Here is a 21,321-nt window from a genome sequence, read left to right on the forward strand (position 1 = left end):
AAATAATAGAAACACTTTTTTATACAACGATATATATCCACCAAGAGATGGAGGAATAAATTGGTATATATTGCAGTCCTCGTTAGGTTAGAAATGTGATTGTGTAATTCCTAGTAAATTTTCATGGGATTCTACCATATCTTTTAGATAGTTTCCTGATTGTATTGTAATACCTAAAGGGTAAGGAATTTACCTCCCTACTATATAAATAAAGGCAGAATGGAGTGAAAAATCCCACCTCAGAATTCACCCAATTCTCTTTATCTCATGATGCACCCTCTCTCTCCCATCTATATAATTCTTCATTCAAATAGGCCTACAACACTTTATCAGTACTCTCTTGACCCTGCGCTTAAGAGAGTTTGTCCATCTTCAATCAAAGAACTATTACGTTTCGATCATGCTTACTATGATTAACTTTTAATTTGCTAAATTAATATACTTTTATTGATTCAAGTAATATATTTGTGTTGAACATGATACAACGCATTAGAGCTGAAATTCTGGATTTCTGAGAAAGATCTTCTACAAATTCAAGGGCTTTATTTTGTTTTCAACCAATCAAGTTCTTCTAAACCACATATTTTATATTTTATACACCATGTTGCATTAAAATATTCCCCATGATCCATGAACCCCCAGTCTATTATTTCATAATTTTAGTATTATATATATTGTATATTTCTATATGTATAAGCATGCTCATGCACATGCAATCAATATTTCATATATTTGATTTTGCAATATATATTATATTTTGATGAGATTGGTATGTTGAATTATGTGAGTCAAAGAAAAACAAGAAAATAGAAGCAAGAATTTGTTGAAAACATTGGCATTCTTATGAATGCCCACACACACATTGTCAATGTCCTTGCAAATTGAAATAGACTTTGGAAACAAAAGGATTGTTTTTCAAAACATGCTATGTAAATTTCAAAGTGTAAGAACTTGTTTGTATGGAGCCGCTCTATAAATAAAGCGCTCCGACTACAGTTAAAGGATATAGAGAGAATATAGAGAAGAAAGAAAGATTAATAACTTCAGTATCTATTCCTCCCTCTTTTATTTGTCATCCTTTTGTGCTATAGTTTCAGTGTGATATTTTACACTTGCTTCACTCCTGTCACCAGTAAAGGTTATCTCTCTAACTTTTACATATTTATAACACGTTATCAGCACGACTCTCTAAAATCTAATCATTCTCTCATTTCTCTTCGCCGAACGAAAAAAAAATGTTTCCTCTAAGGTTTTTACTGTTTATCTTCTTCCTCTGCCTCAACTGCGTGATATACCCTCGCGACGAACTGTTTGCTCCATGCCTACTTCTAGTTCTTAACCTAACAGTTACATATATCTTTGATTTCTTGTTTGGTGTAGATCTTGATTACTAACCTAGTATTTATTTATGTTAATTTTACTGCAATCCAAGATGGTGCAGTACAATCACCCATCTTGAACTGCAAATTTAATCTTACTACGATCCAAGATGGTGCGGTATCATCGCCTATCTTGGACTACAGATCTAATTTCATTGCAACTTTAGGTGGTGTAGTATAATCGCCCACCCTACTCTGCGTATTTAAATTTTTCCTGCTACTTGAGTGGTGCGGAATAATCGCCCATTCTATGTTACATTATTTCAATGAGAATGGTGCGGTACAATCCTGAAAACCTCGAGTCAGAAGTTCCGAACGCTTATCATTTTGGCCTGAAGATCAAAAATGAAAAATTTGTAAGAACTAGAAGTTCTAACACTATATTCTTCTAGGAATACATATTCTTGCAAGTTCTTACACATCTCATTTTCTTTCAGAAAAGAAAATGGCGAACTTGACGAAGCTTGATTTTGCTGCCTTGGACATTACTAAGAATAATTACCTTACCTGGGTACTGGATACCAAGATCCATCTGGAAGCAAGGAATCTTGGAGATACCATCAGGGAAAAGAACACCTCATCCTCTTAAGATTGGGCGAAGGCCATGATCTTTTTTCGTCGCCATCTTGATGAGGGACTGAAGAGCGAGTACTTAATGGTTGAAGATCCGTTAGCTCTCTGGAAAGCCTTGAGAAACAAATACAATCACCAAACAACGGTGATTCTTCCAAGAGCTCGCTATGAGTGGACTCACCTAAGGATCCAGAATTTCAAGTCAGTGGCAGAGTACAATTCTGCGTTGTTCAGAATTACCTCTCAGTTGAAGCTCTATGGGGATACTATTACTCAGGAAAATTTGTTGGAAAAGACTTTCAGCACATTTCATGACTCTAACGTGCTCCTGCAGCAGCAGTATAGAGTGCAAGGTTTTACCGAATACAACCAGCTGATATCTGTGCTCTTGGTAGCTGAACAAAACAATGAGCTCTTGATGAAAAATCATCAGTCCCGACCTATTGGATTTGCACCATTCCCAGAAGTGAATGCTGCTTCCCTCGAGGTGACCGCCACATCTTCTGGTGGCGATAATCATAAACGAGGACGTAGCCATAAGCGAGGTCGGTGGAACAGGAAAGGCAAGAACCATGGTGGTCAGTTTCATAACCAGGTTGCAAGGCATAATTCAGGCCAGAGCTTCAAAAATGTGAATCGCCACAAAGGCAAAGCTTATATGAACAATGCTCCCAAGAACTCTGAAGAAGCCTGCCATAGGTGTGGTGGCAATGGGCATTGGGCGTGTACTTATCGTACCCCAAAACATCTGGTGGATCTATATCAAGCCTTCTTCAAGGAGAAGGGTGTCGAGACCAATTTTCTTGACCAGGCTAAACCAATGGATATACCTGATCCAGTGTGCGACTTATTAGGGCAATTAAACAAACTCACCTAGATGTTTTAGAATTGTGGAAATGGGAAATGAAGTATACCGATCCAACTAAATCGTTTATGTTTGATGTATTTTTATTATGCTGAACTTGTAGTACTACGCATACAATACTTCGAGATCAAAAGTATTTCTCAAGATTGATGCTTACAAAAGTAAGGGTAACAATAATATCAGGACCTTCAGATGTAATTGATGGCTCAGGGAAAGCCCAGATTATGTTACCGAATGGAACAATATTGTCTATACAAAATGCGTTGTACGCTACTCGATCTACTCAAAATTTGTTGAGTTTTAAAGACATACGTTTAAATGGATACCACATTGAAACGAAAAGTGCAGAAAATGTGGAGTATCTATACATTACCTTCAATGATACCTAGAAGCGTATATTGGAGAAGTTGCATGGTTTGTCAAGTGGATTGTATTATACATACATAAAGACAGTTGAATCACATATTGTCATGAACCAGAAGTTCATTGATTCAAAAGTTTACATGCTTTGGCATGACTGTCTAGGTCATCCAGGATCTACCATGATGTGTAGGATCATTACCAACTCTAATAGACATCCATTATTGAGCAGACACATTGCTATCTCAAATGATAACCCTTGCTAGGCTTGTTCTCAAGGGAAGTTGGTAATTAGACCATCATAACTAAAGGTTGATGCTGAATCCCCATCATTTCTGCAAAGAATTCAAAGGGATATTTATGGGCTTATTCAACCATCCTGTGGACCATTTTGATATTTTATGGTTTTGGTTGATGCATTTACCCGATGGTCATATGTTTGTCTCTTGTCTACTCGGAATGTAGCTTTTGCGACACTTCTTGCTCAAATAATTAAATTACGAGCATAGTTCCCAGATTACCCCATTAAGTCAATCCAACTTGATAACGCTGGTGAATTTACGTCTCAAACTTTTGATGATTACTGCATAACATTGGGTATTGATGTTGAACACCCTGTTCCTCATGTCTATACTCAAAATGGTTTAGCAGAAACATTGATTAAGCTGCTTCAGTTAATAGCTCACACTCTGCTCATGAAAACAAAATTGCCAGTTTCTGCATTAGGACATGCCATCTTGCATGCTGCATCATTGGTTCGATTGAGACCTATAGCCAACCACCAATACTCTTCAGTACAACTCATGTTTAGACATCAGCCAAACATTTCATATGTACGAGTTTTTGGTTGTGTCGTTTATGTGCCTATTACACCGCCGCAATGCACTAAAATAGGACCTCAACATAGACTAGGAATTTATGTGGGTTTTGATTCACCATCTTTCATTAGATATTTGGAACCCTTGATAGGTGATATGTTTACAGCTCGTTTTGCTAATTGTTACTTTGATCAGACAGTCTTCCCGTTGTTAGGGGAGAAAAAACCATTCCAGAAGAACGGAAAGAGCTGACATAGGTTGTTCCCACCTTGTCTTATTTTGATCCTCGAAGCATTCAATGTGAAAATGAAGTAAAAAGGATTGTTCATCTTCAAAGTATTGCCAACCAAATGCTAAATGCATTTAATGATGCTATGAAAGTGACAACATCACATATACCAGCTGCAAATGCACCTGCAAGAATTGATGTCTCTGTTTGACGAAATAAAGTGGTAGCTAATGATTCATCTGGTGCACGCCTGAAGCATGGTAGACCTCTAGGTTCAAAAGATTCAGCCTCTCGAAAGAGAAAGACAATGGCACAACTGAATCCAAATGAAATCATTCAAGAAGAGAAAATGAATGACAAATCCACAATTCAAGAAACAGAGGTACATGAAAGCAAAGAAATCTCCATAAATTATGCTTGTTCTAATGAATTGTGGGATCAAAATGAAATAATTATCGATGACATGTTCGCATTCGCAGTAGCCACTGAAATCATATTAAGTGATGATATTGAGCCCCGTTCTGTTGATGAATGCAAACAGAGACAAGATTGGCCTAAGTGGAAAGATGCAATCCAGGCAGAATTAAATTCCTTGGAAAGGCGAAATGTTTTTGGACCAGTAGTCCAAACCCCACCTAGTGTAAACCTCGTGGGTTACAAATGGGTATTCACAAGGAAACGCAATGAGAAAAACGAAATTGCAATATATAAAGCACGACTCGTTGCACAAGGCTTTTCGCAAAGACCTGGAATTGATGATGAAGAGACATACTCTTCTGTAATGGATGCAATTACATTCCGTTACTTAATAAGTTTAGTGGTTTTAGAAAAACTTGACATGCAACTTATGGATGTCATCACTGCGTATCTATATGGAGAATTAGATGCTGACATATATATGAAAGTCCCAGAAGGACTTAAGTTGCCTAAAACAACTAACAAACCACGAGGTATGCTCTCAATCAAATTAAGGCGATCATTGTATAGGCTAAAACAATCTGGACGAATGTGGTATAATCGTCTCAATGAGTATTTGATCAAAGAAGGGTATATCAACAATGTCATTTGCCCTTGTGTGCTCATTAAGAAATCCAACTCTGGATTTGTTATAGTGGCAGTATATGTCGATGCTATGAACCTAGTTGGAACTCTTGAAGAGCTCAATAAAACTGCTAAATATCTGAAAAGAGAATTTGAAATGAAAGACCTTCGGAAAACAAAATATTGTCTCAGCTTGCAGATCGAGCATTGTGCTAATGGAATTTTGGTCCACCAATTAGCTTATATTGAAAAAATCCTGAAGCAATTTAGTATAGACAAGGCTTATTCACTCAACATACCAATGGTCGTTCGTTCTTTGGACATTAAGAAAGATCCATTCCGTCCAAAAGAAGATGATGAAATGGTCTTTAGTCTAGAAGTACCATATCTGAGTGCAATAGGTGCTTTGTTGTATTTAGCACAATGTACTAGACCAGATATAGCTTTGTCAGTTAACTTGTTAGCAAGGTATAGCTCTGCTCCAACAATTCGTCATTGGAAGGGTATCAAAGATATATTGCAATACCTTCGTGGGACAACAGACATGGGTTTCTTCTACTCAAAGAACTCCACAAATGACCAGGTCCTTGTTGGATATGTAGATGCTGGTTTTCTCTCTGATCCACATAAAGCCTGCTCACAAACTGGATATGTGTTCAAGAATGGAGATACAACAATCTCATGGCGCTTAACAAAGAAAACATTAGTTGCTACATCTTCAAATCATTCAGAAATACTTACTTTACATGAAGCAAGTCGTGAATGTTCTTGGTGAAGATCAATGATCCATCATATCCGGAATTCATGTGGTCTAACTTTGAAGACAGACAATCCAACTGTCATTCATGAAGATAATGCAGCATGTGTTGCCCAAATGAAGGAAGAATTCATCAAGGGCGATAAAACTAAACACATATCTCCAAAGTCTTTTAGTACACTTAAGCTTTAGAAGGCTAAAGTTATTGAAGTCAGACAAATCCATTATAATGAAAATCTGGCAGATTTGTTCACCAAATCTCTACCAAAATACACATTTCAGAAGTTAGTGCAAAGTATCGGATTACGTCGACTTACCAAACAACTAAATTTGGAGAATGCGGAATCAAGGGGAGATATATATCAGGGGGAGCATCGATGACACATGCATGTTGTACTCTTTTTCCTTCGATTAGGATTTTTCCCACTGGGTTTTTCCTATCAAGGTTTTAACAAGGCAACATAAGCATATTTAACACTATATCAACAATCCAGGAAAAGTTGTACTCTTTTTCCTTCGCTATGGTTTTTTTCCTACTAGGTTTTTCCAAGCAAGGTTTTAACGAGGCAACTCATGTTGATATGTGGGCATCCAAGGGGGAGTGTTGAAAACATTGGCATTGTTATGAATGCCCACACACACACTGTCAATGCCCTTGCAAATTGAAATAGACTTTGGAAACAAAAGGATTCTTTTTCAAAACATGCAATGTAAATTTCAAACTGTAAGAACCTGTTTGTATGGAGCCGCTCTATAAATAGAGTGCTCTGACTGCAGTTAAAGGATATAGAGAGAATACAGAGAAGAAAGAAAGATTAATAACTTCAGTATCTATTCCTCCCTCTTTTATTTGTCATCCTCTTGTGCTATAGTTTCAGTGTGATATTTTACACTTGCTTCACTCCTATCATCAGTAAAGGTTATCTCTCTAAATTTTACATATTTATAACAGAATTAGGGTTTTAAGAACCCTAAAATCAAGAGAGAAAAAAAATGATGCTAAGTCATGGCCTAAAGCCGCACCGAGCCATTTAACTGAGTCGAGCCGATTCATCCCAGAACCCATAATTGACGTCGCCCCTGTCATTAACCATTGAGGTCCACCTTAAATCGATCCCCCTCCGCCACTTTCGATGTCTTCTAGTGACCCAAGACGACTGGAAGTAGTCCCCGATCTTAGAACTTGAGATTTTAGTCGAAATCTTGACGGATTCTTTAAGATACCCTGTGAATCTGATTGGGTTTTGGATCCCACTCGCCACCTTCTTTGATTCCGATGTTACAACCCCGTCGTCATGAAATCAAAGGTTCTAGTCGAAACCACTACTCAACCTTGCTTAAGAACATCAATTTTGGCGATGCCTCCGAGTTTCTCCAGCCATCACACACCTAGCTCCGCTAGGCTCTCTTTCAAGACGACCAACTTTTTTTTGGGCTTACTATTTGTTTGGCCCCCAACTTGTCTGACACTAAGCGACCTTTTCTTACAACCCACACGAGCTTTTTTTTATTATTATTATTTGGCCTTCACCCTGCTGCTACTAGAGGCATTGTTTTTTTCCCAGCCCATTTTTTCGGCTGCAAAGCCTAAACCTTGCATGCTTGCTGGGTCGCCTTTACAGTCGACCCAAGCCCAACCAGCAGCTTGGATGTTGCAAGGCCTTGTTGTTTTTTACAGCAGCTAGCAACTTGCTGCTAAGTTGCCAATGTTTCCTCAGCCAAAGCCATATTTTAGCTTATTGTTTCCTACCCACACCCAACCATGCTAGGGTGCCCATGGCTAATGCCCAATTATATTTCATTTTTTTTACTGCTTGGTTGAAGCCACATAAAGCTAATATGACCCGAACACCATTATTTTGCTTCCACAATCGACCCTTGAATTAATTTAAGTGACTGGCAGTCCATTAATTCGACAAAAATTCAAAATTAATGGTTGGCAGCCTGCTTGTTGGAAATTAATGATTCAATATTTTTATTATTTTTCTTTGAATCGTTGAAATCCTTTTGTAGTCCCGAAGCTACTCACACTTGGGTTACTGAAGCAACCCCAAATTTACTACGCTTACATGTATATTGTATCATGTGTTCTTATAAGTACCCTCTTTTATAAACCAGAAGTTGATCTAAACACAAACCTAAAGTTTTCGAATTTAGTGCCCTTGAAACTCGAAGTTTTCATAAAACAATACACCCATGGAAAACCTGAAATTGTTCATGCAAAATAAACCAAACCATGCCTTAGAACCCAAATGTTCTAACTTTGATGCTTATGGAGGTTTTATTTCCCATAGCACCAATCACAATCTTATTCCCTCCATTTAGTGGATTGCCGGACTATCATAAGCTCAATTTCCCTAATTTGGATGTTTTTGAAAGAAACTACATTATGTAGGCACAAGACTTGATGCTTCACTTGACTATTAAGAAGCCAAGAAACCATTAAAGCTACCAATGGCGTGGATAGAGGTGAATAAACCTCTGCCACGATCTTCATTCGAAGACATAAGCCTACAACATTACAAGCGAAAGTACCTCACTAAACAGAATTCCATGGTTTTTTGGCTTACTCTAGTTTAATCATGAAAGATGATATCTTGCCCAAAGCCAGACATGATTGAAATCTTTATGTCCAAGGATAAGTACAATTATGAAGTTTATAAAATCTGATTGAATTTTAACTGAAGAGTATTTTTCTCATCCTTTCATGTTTCTAACTCGCTCTTGAAGCAACATTGTAGAAAACGAAAGTTTATCAAATTCTTAGATCTGGCTACTACCACAAATGCAAGAGTCCATTGGCCCATAAGTCCTAACACAGGGTTAGAATTCTAGCATTTCCAGAGTGGTATCTCACTAATGGCAGGCCATGATCACGCTATGTCTGCAGGATTTGCAAATCCCTCTTGCTTATGTTAAAACTTTCTAGGGCCTCTTCAACAATTTCTAGTCTCTAGTGGATCTCTCAATAGGATTCAAACCCAGATGAAGTTTGATAATATGTTAGAGAAAAAAAGAACGAATGAATCTTGTATGATTCCCAATAAAGGTACCCTAGTGATTCAAGTGAGAGGTACCAAACGGTATAAACCCTGCTTTGACTGGCTTCTACTGAATGGTCTAAATTAGTTTCAGTTAGTGCCTATCGAATGATATACCCTGCTTCGGCAGGGATGTACCGAAGAACATGATCAAATTAGACAGAGATGTACCAAACAGAAGGCTCTACTTCAACAGACTCCTACTGAATCTAATCATTCAGCTTTAGCTAGAGAGTACCGAACAAACCCCTCTAGCTTTCGTTGGAACCTTCCAAACTTAACTTTTGGTATGTCTGCCTGTCTGTCACTCAATCTCATCCATTTTAGGGTTTATTTTATAGCATATGGTATAATCAAGGCCTGCCAAGGGGTGGCATCACGGCTAGAAGCATGTTCCCTAGCACATAAGACCTAAAACTTCAAGAATATAGGACAGTGTTCTCGAACCTCAACCCTGCATAATCTACTTCCATTTTGATGAAAGAGATCACTGGTTATGCACTCGTTTTTGCCCCTACCAATGTTGTTGAGGAGTACTATTCTCGTAATCAATCTATGAGACCAATTTTACTCCACATATCACATTTGGAAGAGTAGAATTTGACATGGATAACCTTGTTAGCCAAATCCCTTTATTAACTTTGCTTTACTTTGTGAACAATTTCCTATGTTTCCAGATTTAGGTTTGGTGATTGTTTTAGTTGTGGATAATTTTATAGATACCGTCTTTGAATATGAGTTAATTGAATCATGTTTCTTGTATACATGTGACCGAATTCAATTAAACATGTGATTAGGTATACATGTGAAAAAGTTAGTTGTCTCGATGAATGTGCTACTATGCACACTAACTTTATACCTAAATCACCTCTCTAGCAACGAATTCAGGCATATCCAACCTGATTAAAGGCATTGGCACCACCTCTCGTTGTATGTATGTACTGAATTACCATTCAAGAGACCTTATAATCTCCCTGTTCCGGAAGGAATGCCATTGAGTGTTAATGATATTCGAGAGAACAATGATCGTAAATGAAACCACTGAAAAAGAATGGAGTATCTTTGTACCACCTTTAGAATATGAAGCCCAAAGTTATATTTTGGGCAATGGGTCGTCTCCCAACTAGGACGCGCCATATATAATCAGCCTGAAGCCGGGTGATTCGAGCGTTTACTTGCTTTGGCATGACCGTTTAGGACACTTAGGTCAAACAATGATGCCACATACTACACGAAGCATTTCTTTACTCAAACTAAGGAGATTGGATTTCTATACATCCCTCGCAAAGATACTACATGTCCTTTTTTCCACACTGAATTCAAGGGGATTAATTGTGGACTAATGAAGGAAGATTGTGAAAAACAAGTTCATTTGAGCAACATCAACAACATGCAATTAACAATTAAAAGGCGGAATCATGTTTATATGCACTCAAAAACAAAACTTAACCCATGAACTTCAAAGCCTAGTAGATAGGTGAACCAAGACTCAACTCAAAACAAAGTGAGTTGAGAAATCAATACCTTTGTAGATTCCTCTTTGCATAAGCAAAGGCTAATCACCCAAAGAGAGGGCCTTCATTCCTTGCATCTTAGATCCATGGATTTGGATGGATGAAAAGGTTTCTCCAAGTTCCCAAAATTGAGAACCTCTAAGTCTCCACACCAAGGCATATTGTAGAAGAAATGAGTGACCTAGAGGAAGTAAGATTGCTAGCTATTTTCCTCTAGGGTGGCCGGCCTCTTTGAGAGCAAAGAGAGGTTTGTGTTCTCATCATTTCTCCAAAAAAAAAACCCCTAATGAATTTTGGCTATAAAGTCATACTTATTCCTTAATTCATTTGAGTGGCAAACTTGTAAATAAGTCCAAAACCACTCATTCTCTAACATGGCCGGCCATATGGGATTTATTGGGCTATTTGGGCCTTTGTGAATCATTATTCATTAAGTTGTCACACAACTTAAGTCAATGGACTTGACGTTCGAAGCCCATTGGGCCTTAAGGTCCAAAACTATCCCGAGGTCTTTTAACGAACTTATTCGTTTGATTAATAATCATATTAATTAATCCTTGCCATAAATAATTAAACCATTTAATTATTCTTACTCATCTCCTTTGAATCTTCAATCTCTACCTTACACGGTGTACGATCCATTAGGTTCCTTTTAGCGAGGCAGTGGGCGATTCAAACTCTTTCAAATCGATTGTGAATTGAAACTTACTTTCAATTCTCCCGTTAGTGATAATACACTTTTAGGGCTTCCACAAACCATGGTTGACGCCTAGCAGCATGTCATGGTTACCCAAGCTAATCAGAAAAGGTGGAGAACCTATTCAATTTTAGGATTACAAATGCAATACGGTCTTTCTCTAATACAATACTCTTGACCACATTGTTTGGTTTGATAGTTTATCCATGTCTACTATCCAATGTGAGTCTTGTGCTTATATGATTACCTTGAATGTGATTTGGAACACATTCCTAAATCTCATTCATACTTTGGCCAAAGATTCTTAATCATATCATAGAGTATTCTCCCTCAAACAGTTTGAAGGTTAGAGATCCCTTGTTGCACATTCACTTGCCTCCATGGCTAAGTGGCTTAACCCCAACGATGCCGTGGACACCCTCCTGATGGAGTGACTTTGACATAATCAAAGATTAAGGACCTAACCACAAGACAACTGTGATGCCTCAGGTCAAAAGACTAATTTGCATTATCCCAACCATGAGTTCTCATGTGACATGAATATGAGAACTCTTCGTTGATCGTGTTCAGTGAACTCATTCTCTATTGAGCACCTACGTACTTGTCTTGATGTCACACACACCAATGACTCGAGACTAGTCACTATCCCTGAGAGAAGACATAGCACGTACTGATCTTAACGGACTGTCAATGCCCAATTGACAATCCTATGATCAGGAACGTTTAGGATGTGTCAACGAAAGAATGGTCTCATGAATCTAACTTCTTTAGATCGCATTCTTCCAATCACATATTCCTTGGACTTATCGTTTAAGCATATAACATTTATATGAGACGGCTCAAACAATAATCTTTGCCCTTTACATTTAAACTACATTAGTTTAACTTTGTGAAATGTCCGTAAAGTATCATCATATGATTGGTTTTAGGGCACATTTCCAACAACTAATCCAACCAAAATACAAATTATGTAAATACTTATGGTTTTGGCTGATGAATCGACAAGTTGGTCCCATGTTTATCCCCCAATTAAGTCTGGAAGACTGGATAATGCTGGAGAGATTATATGGTAGGTTTTCGGTACGTATTGGTCTTTTAGGTGTAATTTGAACATTGAATTCCCAATGTCCACCCCAAAACAGCCTCATAGAGCGATCGTAAAACACAAATTAAATGGATCGCTCGAGCCTTGGTGAACGTACCAAGCTTTTGATTTCTGCCTAGGGCTATGCAATCTTGTATGCAACTATATTGGTCATTTTGAGGTCCATTGCCACCCAACCTATTCTAGTGTTACAGTTGGTTACTAGGTACAACCAGACATTTCGTACTGTCGTAAAATACCAATATGGATCCTCAAAGAAAGATGTGAATCTTTATCGATTATGATTCTCCTTCGAACTAGCTCTTTTGAGCCCTTGTAAGTGATCTCTTTACCACTTATTTTCCGGATTGTCACTTCAATGAGACAGTCAATGTTCTTGAAGAACAGCGTGAATTTGTGTGGACGTTGCCCATTATGTCTCACATTGATCTCCATACTGCACTAGTATGCTAAGCAAGTGCAATGTATTCTAACTTTCAGATTGTTGCTATAGACATGATCCTCTAGTCTAGCTAAAATGACGAGATCATATACTACATGTGAACATACCTGCAAGGATAGATGTACTTAAAGAAGGTCGTGTTAACATCCTTGAAAGGTGTACCACCCCTGAATGACGGGTTTGGCCTAAACAACCTGGTACACTAGTGGATAGCCAAATCAATTGGTTTGAAGCACATCATCGACTTGGCATTCATGTTGTGTTTTCCGTGCTCGTATGGTTTTCGTGTCATATCCAATATCTTAATAGATCGTGTTGTGTAACACCCATTAAAATAAACAGGTAATACGACCTGACCTGTTATCCGTTAAAAAATATATTTTAAACCAATAAATAATCAAATGTAAAACATAATATTAAATTAGTATATACAAACAACATTGTCATCAATGACACACCCCGATCGAGATCAGGGCATGCTGGCCGTCACGTGGAAGTGACGTAACCATGTGCACAGTACGGAAGCTAATAAAATAATAATACGAATAAATAAAAACTAGCTTTACACAAAGTAATATCGAACGAGTGCAAGCGTAAGTGTGATCATTAAGTTCAGAGCATGAAAGCCTAATGCAGTCCGAAAGAAAACGACACAACAAAAGCACACCCGAAGGTGGCCCTACACTAGTAGTAGTCTGTCAGATATGCCGGGGAAAATCCTCAAGGAAGCCACCAAACGTGCTAGCCAACTACAACCTGGAGGGGCGCAAAACAAAAGCGTGAGTGAGCAAAAACAAAACTTTTCAAAAACCATTTCAAAAATATGCTATGAAATATGCTATGAAATCCCAAAAAATAGAATATAGATATATATATATATATATATATATATACAAGTCATGCTCAGAAATATGCTATGCCAAAAATCTCGAAGTAAAATGCAAGTGCTCAGGTACAATCACATCAATGTCATATAATCTGTCAGCCGGAGTCACCTAACGTGACCTGTACGGCTGAATCTAGAGCTCAAATCTCTGTCTCACTAACTAGACCTGCACACGAGTCGGAACCACCTAAAGTGGTCTGTACGACAGGCCTGGGTGTAATATAAGTACGCTTAAGTGCTACGATCACGTGAAAGCTAGGTGAATAATCGCGGGTCACCTACGAGTCGGAACCACCTAAAGTGGTCTATACGACAGGACTGTGCACCTAACTTGGATCCAAGATGAGCGTATGGTGCGGGAGGTGAACATCACGTGAAGGACTGTGCCCAACTCTGGGCTGGAGCACTAACACCGGGGGTGCAGGTTATGAGCTCTCTAAGTGCCTCTCAAACCACTACTGAACATAAACATAAATCATACTTACCTGGCACTCACCTATGCGTCCACAGCACCAATACAGACATATATATATGCAACTAACAATGCATAACAAACGGCAATATAATGCATGGCATATAACGAATAAACGTTTCAAATCAATTTCTGGGAAAAGTATAAGTATATAGGTATATACGGAAAACCAAAAGCCCACTCACTGGTATGTGGAAGGGTCGTAACCCCCTTGCCTCGAGTGACCACGCTCGTCCTCGGGATAGGTATCACCTATATGCGAAACAACTATAAAAACGTAAATTTTAAAGCACATAACCAACCTTATGAAATAACTTCTCATACAATGCTCAAATGGGGTGTATGAATACACCAACGTGATCTACTCAACCTCAGGAACATCCCCATATTTTTAGAAAAAATTTTCACCGTCGCACGCGCCCCCACGCGCAGGCACGTGCCTGGCACGCTGACGGCGTCAGTTAACGCCGTCAGGAATATTCCGTTAACTTTAACGGATTCCGTCAACGGCGTTAGGAATATTCCGTCCAAACTGACGGAATATTCCGTCGTCTTCTCCGGCGAGGCGACAGCGCCGGAAAATCGGGAAAATTTTCAAATCGTCCTATCTTCTTCGTTTTTCAACCAAATTTCACAAAATTGGTACCAAAATGAAGCTTACAACGAGAGGAACAAAATCATACCACTTTCAAGTGCTAAAATCCACGAAAACTCGCCGGGAAAACACCACCAACTCCGGCCAACCTCGAAACTCACGATCCCAACGTCCAAAACCTTCAAACGAACCACCCCGAGCCTCCTAAGGACCTCATCAAGCTTCCTACAAGCTTGAGATTCCCAAAAACATAAGAATTTACGTGTGCATGAACAGTGCCAAAAATCAGGTATCTCGAGTTCGACGTGAAAACAAAGGTATTCTTACCTGAAATGGGTATGGTTGCACTTCTACGGACCTCACGAGCATGGATATGTACTTTGTTTCTTCGATCTGTGAAGATTTGGGTGGTTTCTAGGTATGTCCGTACAAATGGAAGTGAAATGGGGAAGGGAAATGGCACGGGACAGGTGCAGGGACAGGGAAAGGGTGAAGGGAATGTGTGGGGGAAAATGTGTGGTGCAAAACCAGCCACACCAAGCTCAAAACAACCACACAACGTAAAAATTCACACTAGGGGCAAAATCGTCTTTTCACGCGTACGTTTTTAAAATTTCCAGGACGGGCTGTCACAATAAATATTACATCAAAACATAAAAACGCATTTGTCTTTCAAGTATTACATACCCCAAATAAGAGCCTAATAAAAAACATTAGTATTCGCACTTGCAAATTAATTATTATAATTTTTTAATGTGTTTGGTTTTTAAAGTACTTTTTTTTTATTTTTTTTTATTTTTTTATTTTTATAATGTTATAATCTCACTTTTAAGAGGATAAAACATTTATGAGTATGACTATTTGAGAGAGAGTAAAAAACTTTGTTAGGTTGTTGACTCTAAAATTGAAAGTTTGTCTTTTTTCCTGTACTAATACTATACTATTTGATTTGAATTTTGGACAATAGGCCAAGTAAATTTTATCCCAGTAATGATCATAAGAAACTCTTATAATATAAATAAACAAATAAATAAAACTTAAATTATTTTAACTTATATAGAATAATAATACAATAATACATGTTTAGTATACAACATATACACTATGGCTATTGTATTTTATAGTAAGTTTTTTTTTAATAGTTTAACTTTAAAATCATCAAAATAATTTTTTTCTTAATGGGTCGAAATGGGTTACCCTCGGGCTACCTATGTGTAAACCCATTAAGGACCTGTTATTAACAGGTTCTTAATGGGTGACCAATAACGACCCAACTAGTTATCGTATTAACCCGAAACATATTATTTTTGTGTCTTGTCGTGTAAGAAATTGCCTGGTCTAACATGACAGGTCACTCGGCTTGTAAGATTCACTTCTCCAGAATAGGAAAGACACGACTTAAAATGAATCCCTACTTGATCGATGTCCTAATCATTTCTACCTCATGAGAAAAATCTGGATTACTCCCAAGACTTGAAGCTCTTGGTCCAGTATACTAGTTCGGGTGAGATATGGAATTGGAATGAGATTATCATTGATGATGTTTCACTTTTATGGCAGCTACTGACATAAATGAAAAGCAACGGTATCGAAGTGTGTTCTGTTGATTAGTGACAACGTAAAACTGATTGGACAACTGAAATTGCAATCTAGGTTTAATTCTTTACCAAAATGTGTTTAGACTTGTCATTCCTACACTTGCCAAGGTAATCCTGTTGTGTTGTTAGTGGGAAAGGAAGCGTAATGAGATGTATGAAATAGTGCAATGTAATGCACGCCTTATGGCACAAGGTTTCTCTCAAACATCATGTGATGGATTGCAGCATGATGAATGTGGTTAGCATTTCTCCATGGCCATATTAATATATAGATCTACATGTAAGTTCCTGAAGAATTACATGGAGTGGTACAAATAGCTCTAGACCATAGAACACTCTCTCATTTCAAATGAGGCGTTCACTTTATAGATTGAAGCAATCCGAGTGTATGTGGTATACTTATCTAAGTTATTATTTAATTAGTCAAAGATATGAATAAATGTCCTTCCATGTTAAATTAAGAAGTCATGTTCCAAATTGCTAAAGTTGCAATTTATGTCAATGACATAAATCTCACTAAGACTCTGGAAGAGTTTGAGAAAATTGTCCCACACCTGAAAATGAAATTTGAGATGAAGGATCATGGGAAAACTCGTTTGGAACTTGACCTGAAGTTCTACCATTATTCTAACGATATTTTGGTCCATTAGTCGAAATACACTCTGAAGGTGTTACCTTTTGAGTATACCTATGATCTTCAATACGCTAGATGCAAATAAGACCCTTGAAGAGGTTATGATCTGAAGTTCCATATCTAAGTTCAACTTTGCACTTTATTGTACATAGCTCATTATTTTAGACAGGAATTCTCCTTCGTTGTTGATCTATTGGTAAAGATGCAGTACTACAACTACACGCAACCACTAAAGTGGCATTAAAGATGTAATAACATTCCCTTGAAGGTACTACAGATTTGGGCTTCCCAAGCAGGTCTGACACCCATGATCCTCGGACCGATGCTTTCCTTGTTTTTTATGTTGATGCTACTTATCAAACTCGTACAAGGCACAATCCCAAATGGTCACATCTTTACCGTTAGGGATACCACAATATCTTAGATATCCATAATATAAACCTTAGCTGTAAAATCTTCAAATCATTCCAATACTCATCACACTTCACTATGCCACACATGAGACATGGTTAAGAGCTATTGTTGAGCATATTTGAAGTATTGGTGGTTTTGCATCCATTGTTAAGTCCCAACAACGATCCATGACAATTATGTTGCATGTATCGACCAGACCAAGACTTGATACATTAAAAAAAGTCAATGCCAAGCATATTTCGTCTACATCACATCAACAAAGTATCAGTAGACAGAAGTCAAGCAATCCGATCCTAGACAACCGTACCGACCTCTTCATAACATCACTGTCAAAGTCAACCTTCCAAAAACTTGCCCGAGGAATTGGTATGCATAACTATCTCATACACATTGCTTGTAGTTCTCTTTTGGAAGTTATGTCAAACTTAAGGGGGGAGTTTCCAGAAGTATACTCATTTGATTGGTAATGTACTCTTTTTTGTTTCAATTAGGAGCATTTGTCCTACTAGGTTTTAGCTACCTGACTAGGTTTTAACAAGGCACCCATCCTGGACTAGTCATACATTTGTGAGCTTTTCTACTTTCATCCATAAGGGTAAAGAATTTACCTTCCCTACTACTACAAATAAAGATACAATGGGTTGAAAAATCACATCTTAGAATTCAACCAATTCTCTCTATTTCATGCCACACCCTCTCCTTCCATCTCTCTATAATTCTTCAGTCAAATAGGCCTACAACAGTATCAAACTTTTTGTTCACGAAATTTCAACCTAAAAAATCTCACTTACAAATAAAGAGTAATATCACTAAAAAGGAATCTACATAAAACAAACAAGATAAAATATAGTAACACTCAATTATTTCTTATTGAATAGAAAATTAGAAAGTCTCAATTTAAATTTTTTGCATGTTGTTGTTTTGTCATCTCAATTTGAACCGCTTTAGGTTGAATACTTGGTATGAGTACGATGAGATCAATGGCCATAATGTCTGATGTGAAAATTAACTTGACACACAAATTAAACCCTATTGTTGACAATTGTAGTATATATGTAAGTAGGGTTCATTCTAGACCGAGAATTAACTAGGGATGCTAATCAACACAAATAAGACTTAAAAACACTAAATTAGACTCTATAGACTCAAAACTGACTCAAAACACTCAAAACAACAACAAACAATAAAAAAGACTCAATTCTAGACCTAACAAGTGATTTTGCGAAAATAAGACTTAACTTGACTCAAGGGATTAAAAGAAAACAGATTTTGACTCAAATAACAAGACTCAATGGAAGGGTGATTGTTTTTGACGAAATTAAAACTTAAAATAGAAACTTTGCATAAAACACTTTATAAAAACGAATTTGGTAAATTGAAAGGGTGAAAGGCTAGTTAGAGGGTCCTTCTCCACACATGATATATGCATACAAATCAATTTCCAGTTATTATTCATTTAGACTATGAATGACAATGCCCCAAATTAACCGTGAAAAGCACAAATTAACTTTCAGATTTTCCTTAACTCATTGAATTGGACAGGATACGCATCACAACCAAATTATCCTTATCAAGTTCCCCAACTATGAAAAACATGATAGAAAGACATATCAAAGGTCATTAAGTTCTTTGAAAACCATAAGCATTGACGAGGCATTCGTAACTATGAAAAACATGATACTCATACTAAGGATTTACTTAACACAATCATGACTTGTGACTTCCACTACTTGTGAATATAAGTTCGTCACGATTAGGTGAAACTCCCTTATACTCTAGCATCAAATTCATGCATGCAAATTAAGTGTCGACCCTCAATCAACATACATAAACAAGTTTTGATAACTCAGATAAGCAAATCACATTCAAGACTCAAGAAACAATAACTGGACGTAATCAATTCATATAAAACATATAATCATGGTTTCGAATTCACCACCAACTATAAAGAAATTAGTTCCACATAATTGCAAAAATTAACAACGAAATCAACATAATTGTAAAACTAAAACAAGGATAGAAGACACCCTAGAGACGCTCCAACACTCCCAAAAGCTTGGGCATAGGCACGGCACAAAGGCTTATCCCTTCCTTCCTTCTCCTTGCTGCGACACACCTTTGAATTTTCTGATTTCTTTCTAAAACTCCCCCTATGTGGTGCGGCATATATGTGTATATATAGGGCTAGGGTTTCATGGCAGATTTGTATTGGAAAAAGGATTAGTTACATGGCAGAAACCAAGGAGAATAAGGAAAGGGTGCGACAGATCCTTAGGTCTTCTAGAATAGGGTATTGTGACAGGTTTCTAGAAGGACAAGGGAGATATGTGGCACAAACTTAGGGTGCGAAAATAAGGCTTCTAGGACCAGATATTTGGGTGATTTAATGTGAAAAGGAGTCCTCTTTGCAGCTGGAGTTAAGGTGGAACAAGATTAGGTTAGGATAAGATAAGATAAGGTTTGGATAAGATAAGGTTGTTTGGATAATGTTCCATGTTTCTTGCTCTTTCCTTATCTTCTTTGTCTTAAACTTGTTTCTTCAGATTTGTAGCATGTTCCTAACCTCTTTTGACTTCAAATTCGTCCATCCACCTTGCTCCATATGCAAGCTATCCATTCCAAGCCCAAAACTGCTCCAAATAGCTCCAAAATGCACTTTCTTGCCTCTTTTGCCATTAGGACCTACAAACACACGAAAATAGCTTAAACACGCTATAATAAATGGAAACTAACTATGTAAATGCAAGAAAACCAGCTAACTAAGTCGCATAAATATGCTCCTATCAATGTCGGCCAAATATATCATTTTATTTTTGTTCACTTTCTTAGGTTTTTAGTAGACAAAAAACCTTTTTTTTAGGTAATAAAAAATTATTAAGGAACGATTATGACCTATATAGGACGGGACATGCATGTTAAATGTAATCAAAAGGTCACACACACACTAAAAAATCACAATTCATAATTAAAAATTTGGCTAAGTCTTGTTAACTATTCACCCTTTAAAGACAATTCTAAATTAGCTCTAACCTTTTAAAACGTTTCAAATAACTACTTAAATTTTTTAAAAATGACACCTATTAAGTTCACTAGCTTTAATGGATAGCTTGGACAAATAGTAAAGCGTATTTTAACTCTCAAGTTGTATATGGAGCCTTGAATCTCCAAATCGACCCTCATTTTTTTTTTAACACCAATTGATCCATTTTAGCTAAGCAAATTTACAATTTAACTTGACTATAATGTCGATTTGGAGGATTAGAGCTCCGAAGACGGCGATTAGTGAAAACCAACTTTAGTATTTATCCACCTCATCATTTAATGCTAGTAACGTCTTCCCTTAATGTTGGTGAAGTTATCACTTAAGTTGACCTAACAGATGTCCAATTTTCAAAATGGTAATTATTTGAAATGTTTTAAAATGTTGAAATTTGAAACTAATTTAGATTCACCCTAAAAGATTGGGTAATTATTCGTACTTAACCCTTATAAAATCATCAAAAACACAATATAATTGATCAGCCATGAGACTCACATCTTACAAACATGGAGATTAATACAGACAAACTAAACCCTGCAAGTTGTAGAACGATAGGAAAAACATCACAAAGAAAAGACAGCACCAGAAAGCAAGAAACATGGTGGGATAAACTTTGTTGAAAGCTGGAAACAGGGGGATTGGCTAACAGAACTCGTTGGAGGTGTTCACATAACCTATAAGGGATATGTATTAGGAAGCAAAAGGGTACTTTTTAAAATTGATCATGTATCCTCCAAGTATTTTGTTCATTTTTTATTTCGTTCTATAATCTTAAATGCCCAAGACTGTTGGCAAAATTTTATTTTTTAGGATGTGGGGTGCGCCAGACCCAAGCAATAGTGCAACGCTTGGGCAATGCTC

The 21,321-nt window shown here is 37.3% G+C and overlaps 1 protein-coding gene across 1 annotated transcript; it reads left to right on the top strand.

Annotated features, from left to right (window-relative positions):
* The first annotated feature begins 1,983 nt into the window (after positions 1-1,983).
* LOC148689514 (uncharacterized) lies at positions 1,984-4,247 on the top strand. Its single transcript, XM_088688489.1, has 3 exons — positions 1,984-2,305; positions 2,417-2,673; positions 4,191-4,247. Exons 1-3 carry the CDS (start codon positions 1,984-1,986, stop codon positions 4,245-4,247), a joined length of 636 nt encoding a protein of 211 aa, XP_088544615.1.
* The last annotated feature ends 17,074 nt before the right edge of the window (positions 4,248-21,321 follow it).

The sequence above is a fragment of the Pyrus communis genome, chromosome 17 (assembly GCF_041283825.1).
Source record: "Pyrus communis isolate YQ-2024b chromosome 17, ASM4128382v1, whole genome shotgun sequence".
NCBI classification, from domain to species: Eukaryota; Viridiplantae; Streptophyta; class Magnoliopsida; order Rosales; family Rosaceae; genus Pyrus; species Pyrus communis.